At 62.7% G+C, this 21628-nt stretch overlaps 2 protein-coding genes across 2 annotated transcripts; one reads left to right on the top strand and one right to left on the bottom strand.

Annotated features, from left to right (window-relative positions):
* Nucleotides 1-1053: 1053 nt before the first annotated feature.
* SLC12A9 (solute carrier family 12 member 9) lies at nucleotides 1054-12580 on the bottom strand. Its single transcript, XM_030280340.4, has 13 exons — nucleotides 12284-12580; nucleotides 10125-10259; nucleotides 9815-9952; nucleotides 9286-9585; nucleotides 8961-9068; nucleotides 8743-8854; nucleotides 8491-8648; nucleotides 8143-8225; nucleotides 7690-7814; nucleotides 6157-6349; nucleotides 5817-5991; nucleotides 4935-5081; nucleotides 1054-4482 (listed from the first exon to the last, which is right to left on the bottom strand). Exons 1-13 carry the CDS (start codon nucleotides 12462-12464, stop codon nucleotides 3647-3649), a joined length of 2691 nt encoding a protein of 896 aa, XP_030136200.4. The 5' UTR covers nucleotides 12465-12580; the 3' UTR covers nucleotides 1054-3646.
* Nucleotides 12581-14731: 2151 nt separating this feature from the next.
* On the top strand, nucleotides 14732-21599 carry PRSS56 (serine protease 56). The gene is given in 16 exon segments (XM_072933484.1): nucleotides 14732-15027; nucleotides 15785-15961; nucleotides 16526-16723; nucleotides 17216-17269; nucleotides 17578-17767; nucleotides 17865-17973; nucleotides 18054-18213; nucleotides 18353-18495; nucleotides 18627-18786; nucleotides 18870-19058; nucleotides 19151-19312; nucleotides 19449-19509; nucleotides 19719-19881; nucleotides 20287-20440; nucleotides 20546-20629; nucleotides 20883-21599. Coding segments are annotated over 16 exon segments (2688 nt in total). The 5' UTR covers nucleotides 14732-14744; the 3' UTR covers nucleotides 21284-21599.
* Nucleotides 21600-21628: the final 29 nt, after the last annotated feature.

The raw sequence follows: 21628 nt of genomic DNA on the forward strand, positions 1-21628 counted from the left end.
GTGAGCATCCCGTGGCCCGGCGCTCATCATCACCCAGCTGCCAGCCCCACTCCGCCCTGCCCATCCCGCGGGCCACCCCGCCGGCATCCTCATTTTCCCCAAGATTAGCCGCGGCGCGGGAGCCTCCGCGCATCGCCAGCAGGTGACAAATAAGATTTTTCCACTCTCCCGAGCACCCGGCATGGGTCTGTCATTGAAAATGCAAAGCAGCGCGGTGCCAACCTCCGCCATCCGCCCTCACCTCTGTCAGCCCCTCAGTGCGGAGCACTCAGCCACATGAACCCCCCACACCATCACCGCCAGACCCCCGCTCCGCCCGCTGTGCTCCCTCGGCAGTGCTGGGGTGCAGGGCATGGTGCCTTCAGAGCCAATAAAATAGGGCAGCTTCCCGGGGGTTTCCTAGAGGGATGCTACTTTGGGAGTGTCAGCCTGGGTGGGTAACACGGCCTCATGGTGTCCTTTTGGTGCACCCACATGCCTGGCGGAGGTCAGCACCAATGAGGGGTTGTCCCTTATAGGAAACACCTGGCCCAAGACTTGCCTGTTTAGGGTGGGCATCACCCCACAAGTCCCACCCCAAGGAGGCCCATCCCCAGCACCCAAGGCAGGAGTACGAGAGCGCTCCACCCCACAGCTGGGTACATCCACCCTTTACCCACAGCCCTCACCTGTGGACTGGACTCACTTTTCCCAAACCCCTCAGGCATCCGTCCCCCCCCTCCCCCAAACCTCTCTGTTTCCCCCAGCTCCAAATCCCATTACTGCCGTGCCCCCGGCTCAGAGCAAGGCCGTCCCCCAGCAGCCCCCAGCCCCACTCCCCCCGCCGCCGCTGAGTCTCCCCTCCGCTATTGTCAGAGGGTTGCCTCTGCCTCTGTCTGCGAAATTAATTCGGAGGTGGAGAGGGAGAATTATGTAAAGTGTGGTTATTCTGGAGCGGCGGGGGAAGCGCGGCTGATGGCAAAGTGCCTTTTTGTGTGTTTAATATGCATTTTTTTCCAGCGGTGCATTTTCAGGCGGGTAATTTGCTGTCTTTTCAGACCCCGATCAGTATCATTTCTCCGGCAATGACAGCTTTTATTTGCACTGAAATGAATGCTGCAAAATTTCCAAGAAATAGCCGAGGCCCTGTTGGCTGCCCACCCCCGCAGGGCCGGGGCATGGGCACCCACCCCCACAGTCCCCTGCCCACGGCCCCACTTGGCAGCAGAGTCCTGGGGTTCTGGGCACAGGCGTGTGCCAGTTTGCACACCCTGAGTGCACAGGGGTATGCACTCCCCTGGCTCCTCCTTCCTGGAGCCCTGTGTGCACATCAGGGTGTCACACCTAGGGGTGGGTATATACACCCACACCAACGTGTGTGCACATACAGACACCCCTTGTGTACATGCACAGCCCCCAGCACAGCACTCCTTCCCACGTGCACATGCACACACACTCTCTCCTAGTTTATGCATATCCCTGCCTGAACACACACACACACACACATACACACACACACACACATCCCTCCTTGTGTGCTGGTGGGCCCCCTCCCCACTTTGTATCCCCCCTCAGACCTTGGTATAGCACCCCTGATCCAGAGCACCAGGAGGGTTTGGGGGTCTGCGATTCACTGTGCTCTACCCCAGCACAGTCCAGCGCTCAGGGAAATCAAGGCACAGAGGGGGCAGGCACAGATGGGCACTCTCTGCACAGTCCATTCCCTCTGGGCACAGACAGCAACGGGTGAGAGTCTGGAGGAGATGCAGGAGTGTGAGTGTGGCTGTTTGTCTGCACCTCTGGCTGTTGGGAAAGAGGAAAAACGCTGTTTGTGTAGGTGCGCGCTGCGTGGGCGTTGCGTGCCAGAGCTGGTTTGCCGGAGCCGCGGTGCAGGCATGTGGTGCTGCCTTTGCAGAGGCCATGATGCTGCATGCACACACCTGGCTGTGCATGTGTGTGCCTGTGTGTGCCCGTGTCAGCCCCTGCCCAGGCCACGCTGTGTGTGACAGTGTGTCTGCAGCGGTGCCATGGACACACGTGTCCATGTCTGCGTGTGGGCATCTCTGGCACAGCAGCCCTGGATGTGCCCAGGCACATGTAGCCCAGGTGTGACATGAGTGTATTGCAGAGTGCTCATGCATGAGCAATGCTGCACCCCCCTACAATGCTGTGGGGGGCTGCATGGTCCTGAGCCTGGGGCCCCATGCACCCCTAGCCCCAGGACCCCACCAGCAGACGTGCTGGTGCCTGGCATGGCCAAGGTTAACTCTGCTGGAGCCCATGGGCACAGTGAGGGGAAGCTTTAATTTAATGAAGTGTGAGGCTTTTTATGGGCTTTTAATTACGTAGTGATAATTAACATTATAGGCCTCCGGGTCCCGCTGGTGCCAGGCTGCCCTGTGCCAGCTTCCAACTGTTTGTAAATAAATCCCATGGGATGCGTGGTGCTTGCCCCAGGGCACCCAGCTCCAGCAGCAGGGAGCAAAGCCAGCTCCAGCCCCCTCCTCCCCAGCCAGGGCACAATCCACTGCAAAATGTGGGTCTCCACCATTTTTCCTCCCAGCTGTACGCAACCACCTGGGTTTTGCCAGCCCTCTGCCTGACCAGAGCTGCCAGCCAGCAGTGCCAAGTTTGGTGAGAGCAGGCACAGGCAGCAGTACCACACTTGTCACCACTGCTGGAGCCCAGCCTGGCTGGGAGCAGCCCCCTGTGCTGGGGCTAATAGGAAGCAATCCATCAGGCAGCACTGGGCACACTGCCCACCTGCCAGGCACCCGATGGATTTATCGTCCAGCACCCAGGCAATTTCCTGCCCTCCCCTGATCAATAAGGGAGGGCAGGGGGCAAGGCCAACTTCCCCCTGCAGGTCATGATGTGTGTATGGAAATAAAAATGCCCCAAGAAACAGGTCAAGAGACCCAGGTGTGTGGGTAAGGACCCCACCACAAATAATGTCCCCATTTCCTGCCAGCACGAGGGGATCAGCACCCGTAGCGGTGGGGGGACTAAAGATTAAAACATCTGGATGGCCCCATGCAACAGCACTGGGGGTATGGAGCAAGATACAGGGTGCCATATGCTGTGGCCATTAGGGCCAGCACCCGACTGCTTTCCCCACCAACCCAGCCTCACACAAGGAGCCCAGGCCTCTGGGCTCCCCTCCCCCACCCTTTCCCATTTAATTTTTCCTAATGAAAGGCAGAGGATGGCGGGGAGCTGGGGCACCAAGGTCGAGGCTGCCTTTAATCAATCCCCGCTGCTGGCTGGGTGCCCGGAGAAGCTGGCGGAGGAGAGGATGGGGGCTGCGGCAGGGGAGGAAGTACAGAGGGGATTGTAGGGTGCAACTAAGGGGCTCCCAGCAGACAACTGAAGCACCCAGTGCTTGCCCCCCCCAGCACCCTGCTATGCCCTACTCCAAAGAAAAGGCACCGTGAATGCACCATGCTGCCCATCCAGTCCCACAGCTGTGCCAGGATCCTGCCAGGGCAGCTTAGTCCTCTGCAGGAGACATCCCCGAAAATCAAACCCCCTCCTTGCACCCACCTCTCACTGTGGGGTACCCTCTTTGCCCACCAGGATGGAGACACTGGGGCCATCCTCAGGCTCAAGCTGCTAAAGGCACTGGGCAAAGGAGTGTGCAGGGAGCCGAGGGGGAGCTGGGGGTCACCTAGAGCTGGGTGCTGGTGACAGCACTCACCCCGTGCACCAGCACGGTGGGGCCCAGCCCGCGGGTGAGCAGCTCCAGCTGGTGCAGGTAGAGCGGGTAGAGGCTGGTGTCGGCCGGCGGCCGCGGCAAATACAGGAAGCGCACGGCTGGCGCGGGGCTCTGCTCCAGGACCAGTTTGTTGGCGGCACACACGTACTCATCTGACACTTGGGTGGTGTTGGTCGGGAAGTTCACAACCCCTTCCTCCTCTTCCTCCTCCTCTGCTGGCCCTCCTGGGGTTTGCTGGCAGGTTTGCCAGTGCAGGCGGGTGATGGCATCCCAGGGCACCAGCTGGATCTGGGCCTGGATGCGCAGGTCCTTGAGGAGCTGGCGCAGCTTCTCCTCCTGGGCATGGGGCATGGTGCCCGCCTCCACGCAGAGGAAGAGGCGCAGGCGGGCCCGGCGCCAGGCCCGCGCCATGTTGAGGACACAGGCCATCTGCAGCAGGAACAGGCTGCAGGTGTCGGCGTAGCGGGCGCTGTCGGGCCGCAGCAGGTTGACGGGCCAGACGTGGATGGTGGGCGGGGGACTGGCGGCCCGCCGCAGCTCCCAGGCCTTGTCCAGGCTCTCCAGCTGCCGGGCCAGCAGGACATTGCGAAGCATCTTCAGGGCGTCAGCCACAATGCCCACGTACTCCCGGGCTGACAGCAGTTTGGGAGTGGTGGGTGCCCGCAGCGGGGGGAAGCCCAGCGGGACCTCCTCACGGGCGCTGGTGAAGGCCGGGTGCCGGGCTAGACCATCCTGCGGTGCCTCGTCGTCGTAGAAACCCAGCACCAGGGTGTTGGGGCGCATCCCACCTGCCAGAGAGACAGCGCCAGCCCAGCTGAGCAGAGGCAGAGGGTTCCACCAGCCCTCCTGGCACTGCAGGTATCAACAAGCCACAGCTCGACTTTGGCATTGCTCACCCTGCCAATTTCAGACCCCTCAGGATCACACCTAGATAGCTCCAAGACCTGACTCGATTTTTGCATTGCCCACTCAATACCTCCCCCACTTGGCTTTGGGACTGCCCACACTGGGTGCTTCCTAACCCCTTGGCATATCTCATCCAGGTGTCTTCAAGCCCCTCAGCACTGTCAATAGTGATGCTTCCAAACCCCAGACTGCCTACACCTCACCTCAGATGCTTCCAAGAGCAAACTTGTCTCTGGCACCAACCATCCAGGTGCCTCCAAACACCTTGGCACTTCTCAACCCACAGGGATGGCAGGATGGACCCTCACCCATGTCCAGACCAGGCACCACTTACCAAGGCCAGAGGTGAAGAGGAGCTGCCGGACACCGTGCCGTACTGAGGGTGCAAGGGTGAGGCTGACAAAGGCCTTGACATTCAGTTTGTCCACCAAGCTGAGCCACGAGTCCTGCTGGGGCTGCAGTGGGTCTGAGGGCAGCATGTCTGGGTGGGGGATAAAACCAGCATCAGTGGGACAGATATCCCATACTGGGGCTAACCCTGGTGTCCACCCCTGCTGCAAAACCCTGTGTCCACCCCAGCACCCGTGAGATGGGTGGATGGAGGTGCTTACAGAGAGAGATATAAAATTGTACATAAATGTATAGAAAAACCCCAGGCAGCCCCATCCCCACTCCCCAATTTCAGGCCATTAGTCACCACAGCAACAGCAGGGAAGGGGGAACAGAGCCTGTGCCTCAGCCATGACGTGTGCCAGGGAGAGCGCACATGTGCAAACCAACACACGTGAGAGTGCAAACATGCCCAAGATAGCTGGGCACACAGCAGCAGGCATGAGGTGAGGATGGACACAGGCACACACGTGTGCAAGGCTGTGCCAAGTGTGTGCCCACGTGTGTGCTGGGTGTGTACAGGTGCTAACCTGGCTGGCACATGCCTCATGTGCACACCAACACCAACACATGCAGGAGCCCCACGTGCACGTGTAGGGATGGACACTTGTGCACATGCGTGTATAAGTGTGTGTGCACAGGAGGCACGGGACAGACACAACTCACTGATGTCCCCCATAGCAGCCAAGCCCAATGTGCCACACAAGTGCCCAAAGCATCCTCATGTGTGCCACCAGCCATGAGCTGGACAGCAGTGTCAACCCAAGATGCCCAGGAGTCCTCTGGCACCACAGCCATTAGCACAGGAGACAGTGCAGATCCTCACCCAAGTCCTGCAGCTCCACATGGCCCAGGACGTAGAGGCCGCTCTTCTTGAGGTCATTGACAAAGTCGATGAGGCGGGCGCTGCCTCGCGGGTTCTGCACCATCAGCAGCATCTGCGGGCGCCAGAACTTGACATGGTCCTTCCGCACATCCAGCATCAGCAGGTACTTCCGCACCTGGAGGACGGAGGGAGGGAAACAGGTGAGGAACCCTTTTTGTTTCACCAAACCACCCCCTGGGCATGCCAGTCCTGAGGAAATTGCTGCCTAGGACACAGCTGAGCTGCCACAGGGACAGCAGCTTTCCACCCCATAAGGGGACAACAGGAGGACGGCACTTACCTGATGAAAGATGAGGGCCTGGCTGATGTAGCCCCAGGTGCTGCTGGGTGAGAGGTAGTGAAGGGCGAGGAGGAGGAGGAGGAGGAAGCCCAGGCTCGCCGAGGCCGACACAGGGCTGATGAGGAACATCATGACGCAGCAGCCTGCGATGCCCAGCAGGCACGTGTGCCAGGTGAAGTACCGGAAAGTGGGCCTGCAGCAGGGAGCAGGGGACACCTGCTATCATGTGGTGCCCATGCTGCCTGTGGGGAGGGCACAGCAAGGGGAGCTGTGCCCAACACCCACACCAGCCACCCCCAGTGATTCCGCTGTGCCAGCCCGGGCCATGTCAGGCACCCCATGCGCCTGGAGGAGAATTTATGGAGGGGAGATGGTATCTCCCAGGGCAGTGGGCAGCCTGTTGCTGCCAGCCCTGGGCAAACAGGGCAATGATGGCCATGGGCCTGGCACTGTCCTGGACCACCCAGGTAGTAATGGGCAATGCATGGCAGCACTGCCAGCCATGGTGCCTGCTCATTCTGGTCTGGGGAGGCAGAGGCGGGGAGGCGAGAAGCTGTTATTTTCTCTAATTGCTGTTTTTCCTGAAAGGTAATTAAAATCCTTTTCTGCGGTGCTTGATGCAGACCTCAGTGAGGGGAGGGGGTAGACACCAGATGTGCGGTGGGTGAGGGGCCTGTTGCTACCCATCCCAGCACGCTCCCCCCAGGCACTGATCCTGCCCATTCCATGCCAAGTCAGGGAAGCAGCTGGGAAGGGCAGATGAGGGCCAAGCCACAGCCTGGCACAGGCATCAGCTCTCCCCTGGGAATGAGGCCTCTGGGGGACTCCCAGGCAGTGCCACCCAGCCCTATTTGTGTAAAACCTCTGCCCACCGGGAGGACTCTCCCTTCTGTGAAGTCAGTATCCTGCACTGAGGGCAGTGGGAATCACCCAGGAGGGAGATTAGGCTCCCCCAGGCCATTCCCTGCACCCCAGATTTGGGCAGCCCTATGAGCCCAGACTTACACCACAGTACCCCACACCTTGTACCACAGGTTGGGCCTGCCTGCCACACATACTCCTTCCTGGAAGGTATTTTCTCCTCCTCCCACCCAGAATCCTCCTTCCTCCCTCCCCCTTCTCCATTAGTTTAATTAGCACTAATGGAAAGTGGGCTCCATCACTGCTTGGCAAACTGCCCAGGGGATGCCGGCTGGGCACAGGCTATAAATTACCTCTGGAAAGCCTAAGGGGAGGGGGCGGGTGGTACCCAGTGGTGCTGGATTTATCCTTACCCACTCAGCAAGCAGTGCCAGTGCAGGAGAACTGTGCCAAGCCAGTGCCATTCCAGGACCTGTCCCCTTCTCTCTCCCTGGGGACAGGGGTGCCTCTGTCCCTCTAACACCCAGGAGAGGGGGGTTCAGCATCTCTGCCCACCATCTCATCATAAATCTCAGGCACAGGGATGGCAGGGGAAGCACAGATAGAAGAATGGAGGGATGGGTGCCTGCCAAGCATCTCAGCACAGCCTCTTGCCCCTGTGGCAGTGGGTACCTGAAGTTGGGGGCCGAGGCCCATTCCAGTGCCAGGCAGGCCAGGTTGACAGTGGCATAAACCAGGAGGAAGAAGATTGTCACGACACTTGCGATGGTGTTGAGTTTCCCAGAAAATAGCACAACCTGCAGAGAGCACAGGGTGAATGCATACCCTGGGATGGCACGTCAGGCATGTGCCCCACTCTGTCCCCTTGGGGTGTATCCCAGGGGTATGATGGGTAAGGGTACAGACAGGAATCCCTTTCCCTTTTTGTGATTTATGCTTAATTTATGGGCTATCTCCCACCTAAGGAAGGGAAGGGCACAACTGCAGCAGGACACCCAGGGCAGGGGGGCTGGGGGAGGAATTCCACAGGGCAGGGGGACATGCCAGGCTCCACAACACCCAGCCCAGGTGACAACCAATCTTCAGCCAGCGAGACCAGGAAAGAAGCACCGCTGACAAACTCACCTGCACCACCAGCCAGGAGAGGATCACTGCCATCACTGGGTTCCCACTGGCAGATGTCTTCTTGGCCAGAGCCAGTGACCGGCCTGCAAGGCAGAGCAGGGAGGCTGGGCTGGGACACCCCAGCAGGCAGCCACAGGTTCAACCACCAGCCAGGAGTCCCATCCCCACCCTGAGTGCTGGGGCGGGGGCAAATTCCAGGACATGCAGGTGACCCAAATGGGCACACATCAACCCACAAACCATCATCTCCACACCAAGAAGGGAGTTCCCTGGTGTCAGGGCTGGTCCCCAGCAGGCACAACCTGCTGAGTGGGCTCCAACGAGTGCCAGTGCATTCTGAGCACTCACCAAAGAGATCATCCCGGGCCAGAGCGTACAGGATGCGGGATGCCCCAATGAGGTTGCTCATGGCTGCAGAGAGAGTGGCAGCATAGATGCCCACAGTGACCAGCGGAGGGAAGATACTGATGTCACGCAGGAAGCCATAGTCTTTCTGCAGGAGGACCCTGGAGAGGGACACAGACACACTGGCATCTGTCTTGGCTCAGGCCAGCATGCCCTGGCACCAGGCATGCCTGGCATGCAGACAGGTGGCCATACCTGTTGCAGGTGGCACACATGAGGAAAGCCAGCAGGTTGTAGACGAGGTAGGTGAAGAGCACAGCAGAGATGGTGCCCCGTGGGATGGAGTAGCTCGGGCGCTTCAGGTCCCCTGTGGGCAGGAGCAGGCAGCATTAGTGCCCACAGGCACAGCACACCCCTGATCTCTCCCAGCTGCTGTTCCTGGTGCCACCCTGCCAGGCACCTCCTGTCCATACCTGACATGTTGGAGCCTGCCATGATGCCAGTGCAGCCATTGAACATCACTGCAAACACAGAGCTGAAGCTCATCATCTGCCCAGTGGTGTAGTCCACCCTATACTCGCCTGCAGGACACAGGGGCAGGGGCTGTGACAGGCTGTCCAGGGTGGCACAGCCCCACCACAGGCCCTCACCTCCATGTCCCCACACACAAACTACAGGAGAAACCACCACACAACACCTGCTTTGTGCCCACAAGCTGCCCCCACCCTCGAGCAAGCCCCATGTGATGTGGCAGTGCCCCTGGGCATGGCAGGCAGGGTGGGAGAAGCTTCTCCTCACCACCCAGGTTGTCTCGCAGGGTGTTGAGGGAGAAGCCGGTGAAGAAGCCGTTATCAGTCTCAGTGCCATTGGAGCTGGGCAGGTGGATGGGCACCTTCAGGGGCCGTGTGGCAAAAAAGCTGACAAGGACGGTGCCCAGGACAGCTGCAACGATGAGGAAGATGAGGAAGGTGGCCTTGGCGTAGATGGAGGCACCCACGAGGCACACAAGGAGGCAGAGTGCCAGCAGCACGGTGCCGTAGAGCAGCTCATACCAGTAGCTCTGGGGCAGGACATGGACGCCTGTGCCCGCTTCTTGCCCTGGGTAGAGACAAGTCAGGATCAGCAAGGCTCGGAGGAAGCAGCACTGGGAGCTGAGAGCCACTAGCATTGTGTCAGGCATGATGGGCACCAACTCGCTGGCCAGAGGGCTGGATGAGCCATGGCTGGTTCCCCTGGGCATGGTGCCTGGCATGCCCAGCACAGCGCTAGGGCTGCTCAGGTAAAGGACACCTGCTGTCCCCTTGCCACCACGCAGGGCAGTACTCACCAGGTGGGATCCCAAAGCTGTCCACCACTGCCTCCACCAGCCCCAGCACATAGAGGGCACTGCCACAAACATTGGCCAGAAAAAACATGATCCCGATGCTGCCCCCAAACTCTGGGCCCAAGGCACGGCTGATCATATCTTGCTCGAGTCAAGGGAAGATGTCAGCAGCACAAACCACCACCAGATACTCCCACCCCTCTCTCCCAGGCCAACAGCATCCCAGCCTCAGCATGGTACCCCAAGGCCACTGGGGAGTCACTCAGCTTTGTCCCACATGCCCTGTCCCAGCAGCACCCACAGCAAAGGATACAGTAGGCTCCTCCAGCATCCAGTGCCCCGTTGGTGGCAATGGCACACACTGACAGCACCGTCATGCCAATGATGAAATATGCCACTGCGAACATGGCCAGGGCCTGGTACAACCCAGCATGACCCACCACGAACCCTGCCAAGGATGGGAGAGGCCAGCGTGCCCATTAGCTGAGCATGGACAACCTGCAGGATGGAGTCTCTGGGCACTGCCACCACGCAGACTTCACCCCACTGAGGCACATGGCCACTCCCATCCCTGTGCCCACAGCTTCCCCCAGGACCTGCCAGCCCTCTCCATTCCAGGATGAGGATGCTTCCACCTCCCACCCACAGCAGCACACACCAGTGTCTCACTCCCTCAGGGTATCTCCATTTTCCACCCGTGTCTGACCCAGGTGTGCCCAAAAACCAAACAAACAGGGAAGGGGCTGTGCTGCTGGGACCCCCATGTCCTGCTGCCCCCCTTGTTCCCCAGAGCGGGGAGTCAGGAGCTCCACACAGGGATCCCGTAGCTGCCCCGCTTGCCTACAGCACAGCAGGAAGTAGAAGCAGTGCGGGTGTCCCTGCCAGCCACAGCACCACTCCCAGGGGTGTGGGTGGGTGTTCCCACAGAGAGGGGGCCCAGAGCCCCCCCGGCCCTGCCAGGGGTGACGGCAGCGATCCCAATCCGGCTGGCGACACTGCGGGCAGGAAGGGGATGCCCGCGGCTGTGGGCCATGCCCTATCTCAGCCACAAGCCAGGCCGCGGATGTGCCCGCGGGAGAGACGAGGGGGGTGACCGGGGCACCGGCACCACAAGGAGCCCTTGGGCGACAGGCTGGGTTTGAGGGCACCAGAGAGGTTTGTGGTCTCCAGAGAGCCGGGGGGCATCCGAGTGCCAAATCTGAGGGTGGGTGGGAGTGTTGGTGGAAATAAAGGGATGCCCCAAAAGCACTGCGGGCCTAAGTAGAAGAGGCTGCTAACCCAGGAGATCTGGGGAGCATGTGAGGTGTGGAGTTGACAGGGAGAGCCTTGGACCCCCAGAGTGGGAAAGTTCCTCTTCGGGGCAGCTTTCCTTCCCCCGCACCCAACACCTCCCCTGCAGCCCCGCGGTCCCCGGGTAACGCAGCCCCGGGCAGGGGGAGTCAGAGCCTGTATGAAGACCCCAAGCAGGGGAGTGGGAAAGGGGTGAATGATGACAGGGAGCGCCGTGCCCCCAGCTTGGGGGTCTCCCAGACAGGGAATGCTCTCAAGGCCCCCTCTACGGCCCGGCGGGGCCCCCGGCACGCAGCCAACTCCCGCCCTGGGCTTTCCGTGGGCGGAAAGCGAAAGAGGAAAAGCTTTTCCCGTTCCCGGACCAGAGCAAACACTGCCTGCCCCGGGCCATGCTGGGGCACCTATCCCCTCCAGGCCCCCCAAAAGGCTGCCAGCTGCCCCGGGCCATGCCCATCCTGCCCCCTGCGTCTCCCAGGGGTCACAGTAACAGACTCATAACCAAACTGGGGGCAGACTGGGAAACAATGTGTGTCCTTTGCACACACGCAGAGGGGCAGCTGAGTATCTGCTGGGGGACACCAGGGTTTTGCCCTTGGGATGGATGGGATGCAAGAGAGAACTGGGGTGCTGGAGCCTGGCACTGGAGGATGCCTGGGAAGCAGCGGGTCCCAGCACTAGGGGACAGGTGGACATGAGGACACTGGACTCCCGTTTAGGGAAGGGACTGGGAAGACACAGGACTTCTACTCCCGGAACACCAGGGTTTTGAACTAGGGTCCCTTACATGGGTCCCTAAGGTCCTAATTGGGTTCCTGTACTGCAGGTCCCTTTCCCTGGCTCCTGAGACCCAAACCCCCAGACCAGTGGGGTCAGGTGGGGACACACAGCACTGGGAGCCCAGGCCGGGCCAGAACTGAGCAGGCAGGGGAAAGGCAGGGAGGCCCAGACTGTGGGCACTGGGGTACGCACTGGAGGGGAGCACTGGGACTGCAGCAGAGACGGAGCCCAGGAGAGGGCACTGGGAGGGCACTGCCGACCCAGCCTGGGTGGCTCGGGGCTCCAGAGGCCGGATCCCCGGGATCAGACGGGGGCCGGGCTGGGGGTACCAGGCAGAGCTGGTGACTCTCGAGGGGCCCCGGCCGCGGCCGGGAGCGGGGGTGCCCCGAGGGCGGCGGCACTCACCGAGGCGCAGGAAGAGGACGACGCTGAACATGGAGAGCAGCGTGGGCACCACAACGCCCAGGAATGTGGGCAGCTTGCGGGGGGCGGCGGCGGCCCGGCCGCGCTCCCGGCCCCGCTCCTCCTCGGCTGAGCCGCCACATAGGCGGTACGTGAGCAGCGCGCTCCGCTCCGAGGTCGCCATGGCCCGGCCCGGCCCGGCCCGGCTCGGGCCCCGCCGATCCCGAAAAGCGTCCGGTCCCGGTCCCAGCCCCGGCCCCGGCGGCCCCGCCCGCCGACCCGGTCCCGACCCGCCGGGCCCCGCCCCGCCCACGGCCCCGCCCCCGGCTCTCCACGCCCCTTTCGGCCAGCCCCGCCCCATTGATGGCCCCGCCCCCTGGTAGCCCCCATCGTGGCCCCGCCCCCTGTTCGCCCCCATCGGGGCCCCGCCCCACCGTGCACTCTGGCCCCGCCCCCATACTGGCCCCGCCCACAGTCCCCCTCTTGTCACGGCCCCGGCCCCAAAATGGTCTCCCATAGTGATCCCCTCCGCCGCGCCCCCAAGCCCCACCCCAACACCCCCACAGTGACTTCCCCCCCCAGCCCTCGGCCTTTCCGGGGTCTCCCCACTCTGGACACTGGGACTGTTCCCCCACTCGCGTCCTCCGTACTCGCCCCACTCCTCCTCGCACCCCAAAACGCGCCCCCTGAGCGTCGCCACGCGCCCCCTGTCCCCGACCCCCCAGCGGGCAGCACCTGATACCGACCTGGGCACCCCCGGGAGCTCCGGTACAGCCCCCGCCGATGGCCGCTCCCCGCCCCGCGGCGCTGCCGGCCGGGCTCGGCTGCTCGCGCCAATTACCGGACAATGGGGGCCCGGGGGCACCGTCCCCCCCTGCCCGCTGCCAGGGCTGGGATCTGCCCGAGCCCCGGGGTCCCACTGCCGCCGCTGCCCGGGGCGGCCGAGCGCTTCGCCAATTAGGTTAATGGGGTTGGCACCGGCACCGGGAGCGGGGAGCACGGTGCGGCCGGGGGCGAACACCACTCCGGCCTCAAGTACCCGCGTGGGCGCCGATTGCGGTCAGCAGAGCGATTGGACCCCCCCGCGTGTCGCTGGTGGAGGGGGATCCGTGCGGGGACACCGGGATGGGGCGGGAGAGCGCTCCCCTGTGTGCCGTGGTGCTGTGTCCCCTCCACTCGGCCCCGCCGTCCCCCGTGGGGCGGAGGCACAGCGTGCCCCCGCGGCCGAGGTGGGAGCCCGCGGGGTCGGGGCTTTCATCTGCGGCGGGCCTGTCGCCGTGCCAGCCGCGGGCAGCCCGTGCCTTTGATGTGCCACTGAAGCGGCATTGTCCGGGCCCCGCTGGCACCATCGCGGCCGGGAGGACCAGGGGGAGCGCGGGCACGGAGCCGCTCGTGCCCCTAATGGGGACGAGCACGCCCCGGACTCGAAATGGGGATGGGGACACGGGCACCTGCTGCACTTGCGGGAGGCTGAGATCAGGGCCTGGGTACCCCGTATGGAGTGGAGATTTAAACTCGGACACCCCCTGTTCCCCAGCGGATATGAGGACACAGACACCCCCCGGGCACCCATCTCTCCCCCCTAGCAAAGATGAGCACCCCACAAATGGACATGGGACTCAGAAACCCCAGTTCCTTTTACAGGGACAGAGGTGGGGACACGGGCATCTGCTGCACCCTAACGAGGTGATGGAGATGCAGCTGCACTCTTTCACCGAAGGAGCTGCGGCTGGGCTCGTGGGCGCAGGAGGGTGGCAAATGGGGCAAGGCAGTGGCATCCCAAAACGTGGTGCCAGTGACCAGCCGAGCGGCAGGCACGTAAAAGACTGTCCAGCTGGGCTGGCGAGTGTAGCCCTCCCATCCCTGGGTCCAAAACTGCCCCCAACCTGGGCCCATTGCTGAAGAGAGCAAGCAAGAAGGACAGCCGGTGACACTGTCCCACCTGCCCCTCGCGGGGCACGTCCTCCTTCCTGCACCCCAGGCAGGACAGGGGGATACTGCAGCGGGGGGCACGGAGGGGTATCCCCGGGGGCAGCCGCTGCTCAGCACGGGGGTGCAGTGCCCTTACGCCGGGCGATCTGTTCAGCCAGGGCTGGGCTGGCACAGAGAGTGGGGACCCCCCACCCCGGACACCCCCCTTCCCTTCCCTTCCCCCGCCTTGTCCGCTCGGCCGCTCCCGGCCCGCTGCCCGCCTTTGAAAGCGCCGGCGGGGCTCCCACGCCCAGCCCGGGCCCCCCGCGCCCGCAGCCGCCGGTGCGTTCCCACCCGCCCGGGGCCCGCAGGAGGGACGGTGGCGCGGCCAGGGCTTGGCGTGAAAATGATCAAGGGCCGCGGGCAGCGCCGGAGCGCAGCGCCCGTCTGATGCTGCCCGCCCGGAGGCCTCGTCGAACAAAGGCGGCATTGAGGCCCCGGCTGCGCCCCCCCCGCGCCCCCCGCCCCGAGCTGGCATCTTGGCGCGACATTAATGAACTCGCCTGTTTGTGCTCCCCCGGCCCCTCTCTCCTCCCACCGCCCGGGGGGCACCGTATATATATCCATCCCTCCTTGCCTGCCTCGGGCATTTCGGGGGTTCCCCCCTTTGCCCCCCTTTGCCCGCCCGGGGATGGAGCAAAGAGGGAAGAGGACACCGGACGGTCTTCTCGGGGTCCGGCTGGTCCCCCCCGTGCTTTTGCTGCCGCTGCTGCAGCTGGTGGGGGGGGCTCCCTCGGGCCAGAGGCTGTACCCCATGCCGGCCAGCATCCTGCAAGGTCAGTGGGGCACAGGGATGGGGGCGTCTTTGCGGGAAAATTTGGCTGCAGATGGGGTGGCTGTAGGAGACGAGACCCTTGGGTTCACTCTCAGGTAGGGTGGCAGCACAAGCAGGATGGCCAGGTCCTTGTCAAAACCCCCTAAAACCTGGGGCATGCCTGTGCTGCCTGGACTGAGTGTCAAGTGCTGCAAGTGGCACTAAGGGACACAGGATTCAGGGAGTGCTGTGGTTTATGCCCTGCGGCACCAGCACTTCCTCTGGCCCTAGTACCTGTGCCGCTCCCAGGGGACAATCTGCCAGGGCATGGCCAGCAGGAAGGTGGCTCTGCGTGGGTACAGGTGGTCACAGGGGCACACGGGGGGACATACACGTAGGGCAGGCACAGGGCACACACATGGGCACATGCAGGAACATGCCAACACGGGCACACAGACCTTGGTACACACAAGTGTGCACTCAAAAGTGTACACAGAGGCACACATGTGGGCACACCTGCCTGGGTTCACACTCTGTCTCCATGTAAAACAGGAACACAGAGACCTGGGCAAACACCCAGGTGTGCGTGTGCCAGCTCCAGCAGGGAGGTGACACTGTCACTCTAGGCAGTGTCAAAGGATGACAGGCCATGCCCAGCCCGACACTCACTGTGGCAATACCAGGGCGCAGGCACCAGGCAGACTGGGGGCACCCCATGGCTGTGGTGGGAGGCAACGGTGGGGCTCTGGGGGTCTGAGCACCCTGTGTGTGCCCATCAGCACTGTCAAGCCGGGGGACGCTGGTGCTGGAGGCAGCACTGAGGAGCGCTCTGCTGGCACTGGAGCGGGCCCTGTCCGAGCAGCAGCGGCAGCGGGGTGCCTGCGGGCTCTGTGCCCCCTGCCTCTTCCCACCCTGCGCCAACATCACCGGCCGCTGCCCACGTGAGTCATGACCCCGTTATCCCACTGCCCTGCCCTGTCCCCAGGAGAACCTACCCAAATAGAACCCAGGATCCCCAGCCAAGCGCAGCCCAGGGGTCTTATCCAAACACCATCCTATGCCCAGAAGATCCTACCAAAACCTGCACCCATGCCTGGAGACTCTACCCAAATATTTGGATGCCTACATCATCCCCTAGAAATCCTATCAAAACGATACCCCAAGATCTTACCCAAACCATACTCATCCCCTACAGGCTTAACCTACAGGCTTTTACCGAAACAGTGCCCAGACTCCTGAAATATATCCCTAACTGCTAACGACCCTGCTCAAGCAGTTCCCATTGTATCTAGATCTTACCAAATCACCTGGAGCCCTATCCAAATCATTGCCTGGTCCCTTGTGAACTTTGCAGATATTACCCAAAAAATGTACCCCAGTACCCAGATGACCCTACCAAAACATGCTGACTCCACAGCCTATCATGCTCCCTTCCCACCCATCCAAAGCAGAGACGGGTGGCCTGGGCAGAGGAGCACAGGGAGGACACTATGATGCCCACAGCCCTGCTGTCCTTGCAGCACCAGCTGTGCCCCCTGCCATGCCCCCCAGCTGCCAGGCCCTACTGGATGCCCAGGCACTGCCCGAACTGCCCCAGCGCAACTGGGCACTGAGCCAGGCCTGTGCCCCCTACCAGCGCCTGTGCCCACCTGAGGGGGCCCTGCACACCTGCACCCCGCTCAGCGCCCAGCTCTGCCGCCACCGCCTCCAGGAGTGCCGTGAGTGGGCACCCACACCCCTCCCCAGCTCCTCCCAGAGATGGGAGACCCTACAATAACAAACGGGGTATCCCATGGGGATGCTTCAAAGGGATATGGGGTGAGGTGTTGGCATGGAGTGGGGAGATGGTGGAGGTGGGGGTATGCTAGAACGATAAGGTGATGGATGGAAGTCTGAGAGATGGATCTGGGAAGGGAATTGGAGATTTGGGGTATGGAGGTATTTGGAGCGATGAACAAATTGGGCTGGGCTGGGCTGGGACAATGAAGGGCAATGAACAAACTGTGGTGGGAGAAGTGGGCAAGGAGAGACTAGGGGTACTGAGTCACTGGGGGTGATGAGCAACCCCTGGGGTGGTACAGGGATGTTTGTTCGGACTGATGGGAGTCTGGTAGCACTGAAAGAATCTGGAGCGACTTGTTGACAGCAGGGCTGTGGTGGTGACATCGCGGGGGAGTGTCCCCACATGCCATGACATCCTGTCCCTGCAGAGACGGGGGCCGCAGCCCCGAGTCCTGACGCAGCAGCGGAGGAGGCAATGCCAGGTGAGCCGGGACGGCCCCGCCGTGCCCACGCCACCCCCGCAGCACGCCGGCGAGCGCCCCCGGGCCCCGGCCGCCTGCCGGGCCGGGGGGCAGAGGTTAGCGTCGGCAGCTGCCGGGCTGCGGGGTGCCCCCGGCCCTCCGCCCGCTCGCCTCCGTGAGCACGATGAGGCTTGACAGCGCGCCCGACGCGCCTCATGTCCCACCGCCCCCTCCACCTGCCATCCCCCGCCAGCCGAGCCCACCTGGGAGATGGGATGTCCAGCAGCCGGCCTGCAGGACGCCCCCCTCACCCCGACTTTGTCCCCCAGGGAGCTGTGGGCGCCGCGGGGTCCCACAAGCCAACGGCACAGCCCCCCGAGGAAGGATCATGGGCGGCAGCGTGGCCCCGCGGGGCGCTTGGCCCTGGCTGGTGTCGGTGCGGCTGCACGGGGAGCTGATGTGCGGAGGGGTGCTGGTGGGGCGCTCCTGGGTCCTCACGGCGGCACACTGCTTCGGCGGGTATGGTGGGGGCACGGCAGTACGGTATGATGCCCTGCAGAGGCGGGCACGGGGAACAACCATCACCCCTGTAACTGGCTGTCCCCCACCCCGCCAGGAACCGGAACGAGCTGGCGTGGACAGTGGTGGTGGGCGACCACGAGCTGGGCAAGCCGGGAGCGGGCAAGCGGGCAGTGCCCGTCCGGCGCATCCTGCCTCACCCTAAGGTCGGTGGAGGTGGGCACCACCCCCACCTCCCTGTGCGTGCCCCAGGAGCCCCCACTGACATCCCCACATCTCCTTCCAGTTTAACCCCAAGACGTTTCACGGGGACCTGGCGCTGCTGGAGCTGGCAGTGCCGCTGGCTCCATCACCCACCGTCAGCCCCGTGTGCCTTCCCAGCGGCTCCGCGGAGCCCAGCCCCGGCACCCCCTGCTACATCGCGGGCTGGGGCTCCCTCTACGAAGGTAAGAGACTCCGTCGGGTGTTCCCCTCTGTGCCCTCTCTGGTGCCCAGCCCCAGCGCACCGAGGCAAGGCAGGAGGATGTGAAAGAGAGGGAGATGTCCGGGCACAGGGGACCCTGTAACAGGTACCTTGCCTGGCAGAGGGACCACCAGCCGACGTGGTGATGGAGGCACAGGTGCCCCTGCTCAGCCAGGAGACGTGCCGGGGTGCCCTGGGCAAGGACCTTCTCACCAGTGCCATGTTCTGTGCTGGGTATTTGTCTGGAGGCATCGACTCCTGCCAGGTAACACCATGCCTGAGGGATTGTCAGCACCGCACTTCAAAATCCCTTCGCACAGTGACGGGCACGCACACAGCACGTCAGTAATGCCTGGGGTCCCAGCCCAGCCCAGTGCACCGGCATTTCCCCTGCAGGGCGACTCAGGGGGCCCGCTGGCGTGCGAGGACCCCACTTCGCACCACTTTGTCCTCTATGGTATCACCTCGTGGGGTGACGGCTGCGGCGAGCGGGGCAAACCAGGAGTCTACACCCGTGTCACTGCCTTCAGGGACTGGCTGAGTCTGCAGATGGACTGTGAGTGCTGCTGGCCGCACCGCAGGGGCACGGAGATGCCCAGGGGGTTTTCAGCACTCACGGCGGTGCCGGTTCTCTCACAGCTGCCCCTGGCAGCCGAGAACCGAGCTGCTTCGACCTGCTGGCCGTGGCACAGCTGCCCCCCGAGCAGCAGCCCCCGGAGCGCGCCCGTCTCTGCGCCTTCTACGCCGGGTCCTGTCGGGCACCTCAGGGCCGGGCCACCTGTGCCCGTCTGGCCGAGGAGACCTGCCATGCCAGGACAAGAAGATGTGGTGAGCCGGGGGTCATGTCAGGGCTAGAGTGTAGGGAGGGACCCCATTTCTGGCGTGGGGCCAGGGTCACGTCTCTCCCTCTATGCCCACAGAGCTGCACTCCTATGCCCAGACCTTGGTGGATCTCTTGCAGCGGGCTGGGGACTTCATCCGAAACCAGTTTGATTTCTCCTTCCTCACCCGCACTCTGCCCCAGCTCCTGGGCAAGATCTACGGGCACTTCTTCCCTCCCCGTGTCCGCAGGGATGCCCCAGGTACTCTCCCAGGCTGGACAACCCCACACCCACCTGGGGTCCTCCCCTGTGCTGGTGACTGGAGCACCAGCAGCCTGCCCTGGCTTCCCAACAGGGCTCCTCTATCCCTTGTCCTGTTCTTTTCTTGTCCCCACAGGCCTGTCTGTGGCAGGGGGCCAATCCAGCCCCACAGTGGGACCCCAGAGACCCCTCAGCAGGTGAGGCAAGGTGGGCCATGGGATGAGGGGCTAAAGAGGCTGGGGAGGTGGTTGACATACTGGTGGCCACTGACATGCCATTTTGGGGACAGCCTGAAGCATTGGGACCCTCTTCCAGCTGCTACCAGGGCACTCCCCCAGGGTGCTCAGGTGAGGGGCAGAGGGTGGCACTGCCCAACCAGTCTGAGCTCACCCCATTGTACTTCCAGGCTGGGGGACAGGCGCCTGCCCTCCTTTGCAGAGCTTTTTGGGGTAGTGGGACCCCAGCTGCAGGACTGGGTGGAGGCTCTGATGACTGTGGCAGAGGGCAGCCACCTGGTGACAACACAGGACAGGGAGCAGCTCTCCGGGGAGATACAGCTTTTCCTGCAGGTATGTGGGGAGGGACAGGCTGGGAGAACCCCTGTCCTCTTGTGACTGGGCCACCAGGGACCAAACCCCTTCAGTTCCCGTGTCCCCTCCTGACATCCCTTGGGTCCCTTGTCCTCTGTGCAGCTGCAGAAGTGGCAATTCTCACTTTGCCACCACAGAAGGGGCATCTCACCTCCCCAGATGAAACCAGTGCTCCAAGTCCAGTCAGTGCAGAGCCAGCCATGGGTCTGACCCTGCAGCTTAGGATCTGACCCAACACAGCCACAAAGCACTTGCATGTCACCGATGCCCTGTCTGACACCAGCACACCCATGTCCTGCACTCTGCCACCATGCACATGGCTGTGCTCATGGGTGCCCTGTGGGTGCCCCATCACCCATCCTGTCCCACTCTTCCCTTCATCAGGGTGAGGATGTGGTGGAGGAGATGGTGGCACAGGGACGAGCCTTCCTCACCCAGCTGCGAGCAGAGCTGAACCTTGGCACCACCCTGGAAGCCATGGAGCCACAACGGGCATCTGGAGAGCTGGCAGGGACCCTCGTGCCAAGCCATGAACCCCGTGAGCCTGGAGGGACTGGGACAATGGGACAGCAGGTGTCCATCCACCGGCCAGTTCTGTGTCCGGCCAGTGCCTGCCGGCGTTTTACACCTCTCTCGGTGGCAGGGAGGGAGAAACGTGAACTGGTGCCCACGGAGCTGCCCAGGGTGGAGGAGGAAGAGGAGGAGGAGGAGGCAGGCGTGGGCAGAGGTAAGCTCCCACAGATACCAAGAGGTGCTAGGTATCACCATGGGAACGGTGACAAGCCCAGCCTTGCACCCCTGTCGCAGGGCTGTCCCATTTCAGTGGGACAGTCTTTTGCTGTATTCCCCCCTCTGCCCATGCTCCCCAGGTGTCCCCAGAGCAAGGGTGCTCCTCCCTGAGGTGGGCAGCAGCATGGTGCCCTCAGGATTGATCCCTGATGTCCCCTCCATGTCTCTCCTGCCTGTCCTGGGGGCTGCAGCCTGCCCTGGCCTCAACGAGTCGGCAGTGCGGGTGGGCGCGGTGCGGGACCTGTACGCCTGGGTGCTGCGGGTGCCCGAGGCAGACCTGGCCATGACCTTCCAAGAGGTGAGTGCCCCATCCAGCCACTCCCAGCCACGCACCCTGGCAGCCAGGCAGTGCCATCCCCCAGCCCGCCACCGTCACACTCTGCCCCCTGGGACTCATGGTGCTGTTGTCTCCCCACAGATCCTGGTGGACTTGGGCTCCAAAAACACCAAGGGACTGTACCGGGCACAGGTTCGGGCCACTGTAGGGGGCCGCCCCACAGCCTTCACTGGCCTTGTGGGGCTGGAGAGTGACACACTGGCCCGTAGCATGCCTGGCCTCGTCGCTCTGGCACTCGAAGTGCTGAAAACCTAATGGGGCAGTGTACCAGCATGGGGAGAGGGCACTGGGGCAGGTGTCCCTTATGTCCTTCAAAAACACTCCACTTCCAGTCTTAGGCTCTTCCACCCCTTTGTCCCCAATTGTACCTCAGTCTCTCTTCCCACCAGCACTTCCTTACTTCCCCAGGGCAATGGGACCCTGGTGGGTACCTGAAGCATCTCAGCCAGGAATGACAGTCCTCCTCTCCCCTGGAACCCCCACCTTTGCAAGCCCACCCTCACCCCATCTTTCCCAGAGGCACCTGAGCTGTTATTTATTTGTACAGAGAAGGTTTATTTTTCAATAAAGAAGGGCTCTATTTTCCAGTAGCTGGTGAAT

The sequence above is a fragment of the Taeniopygia guttata genome, chromosome 9, assembly GCF_048771995.1.
Source record: "Taeniopygia guttata chromosome 9, bTaeGut7.mat, whole genome shotgun sequence".
Taxonomy (NCBI): Eukaryota; Metazoa; Chordata; class Aves; order Passeriformes; family Estrildidae; genus Taeniopygia; species Taeniopygia guttata.

Coding starts and splice junctions, on each gene's coding strand:
- SLC12A9 (XM_030280340.4), bottom strand. CDS start 12,464: ATGGCGACCTCGGAGCGGAGCGCGCTGCTCACGTACCGCCTATGTGGC. Junction 9,586..9,814: donor CAGCTTTGGGATCCCACCTG/GTGAGTACTGCC, acceptor GTCTCTACCCAG/GGCAAGAAGCGGGCACAGGC. Junction 8,649..8,742: donor ATGTGTGCCACCTGCAACAG/GTATGGCCACCT, acceptor GTCCCTCTCCAG/GGTCCTCCTGCAGAAAGACT.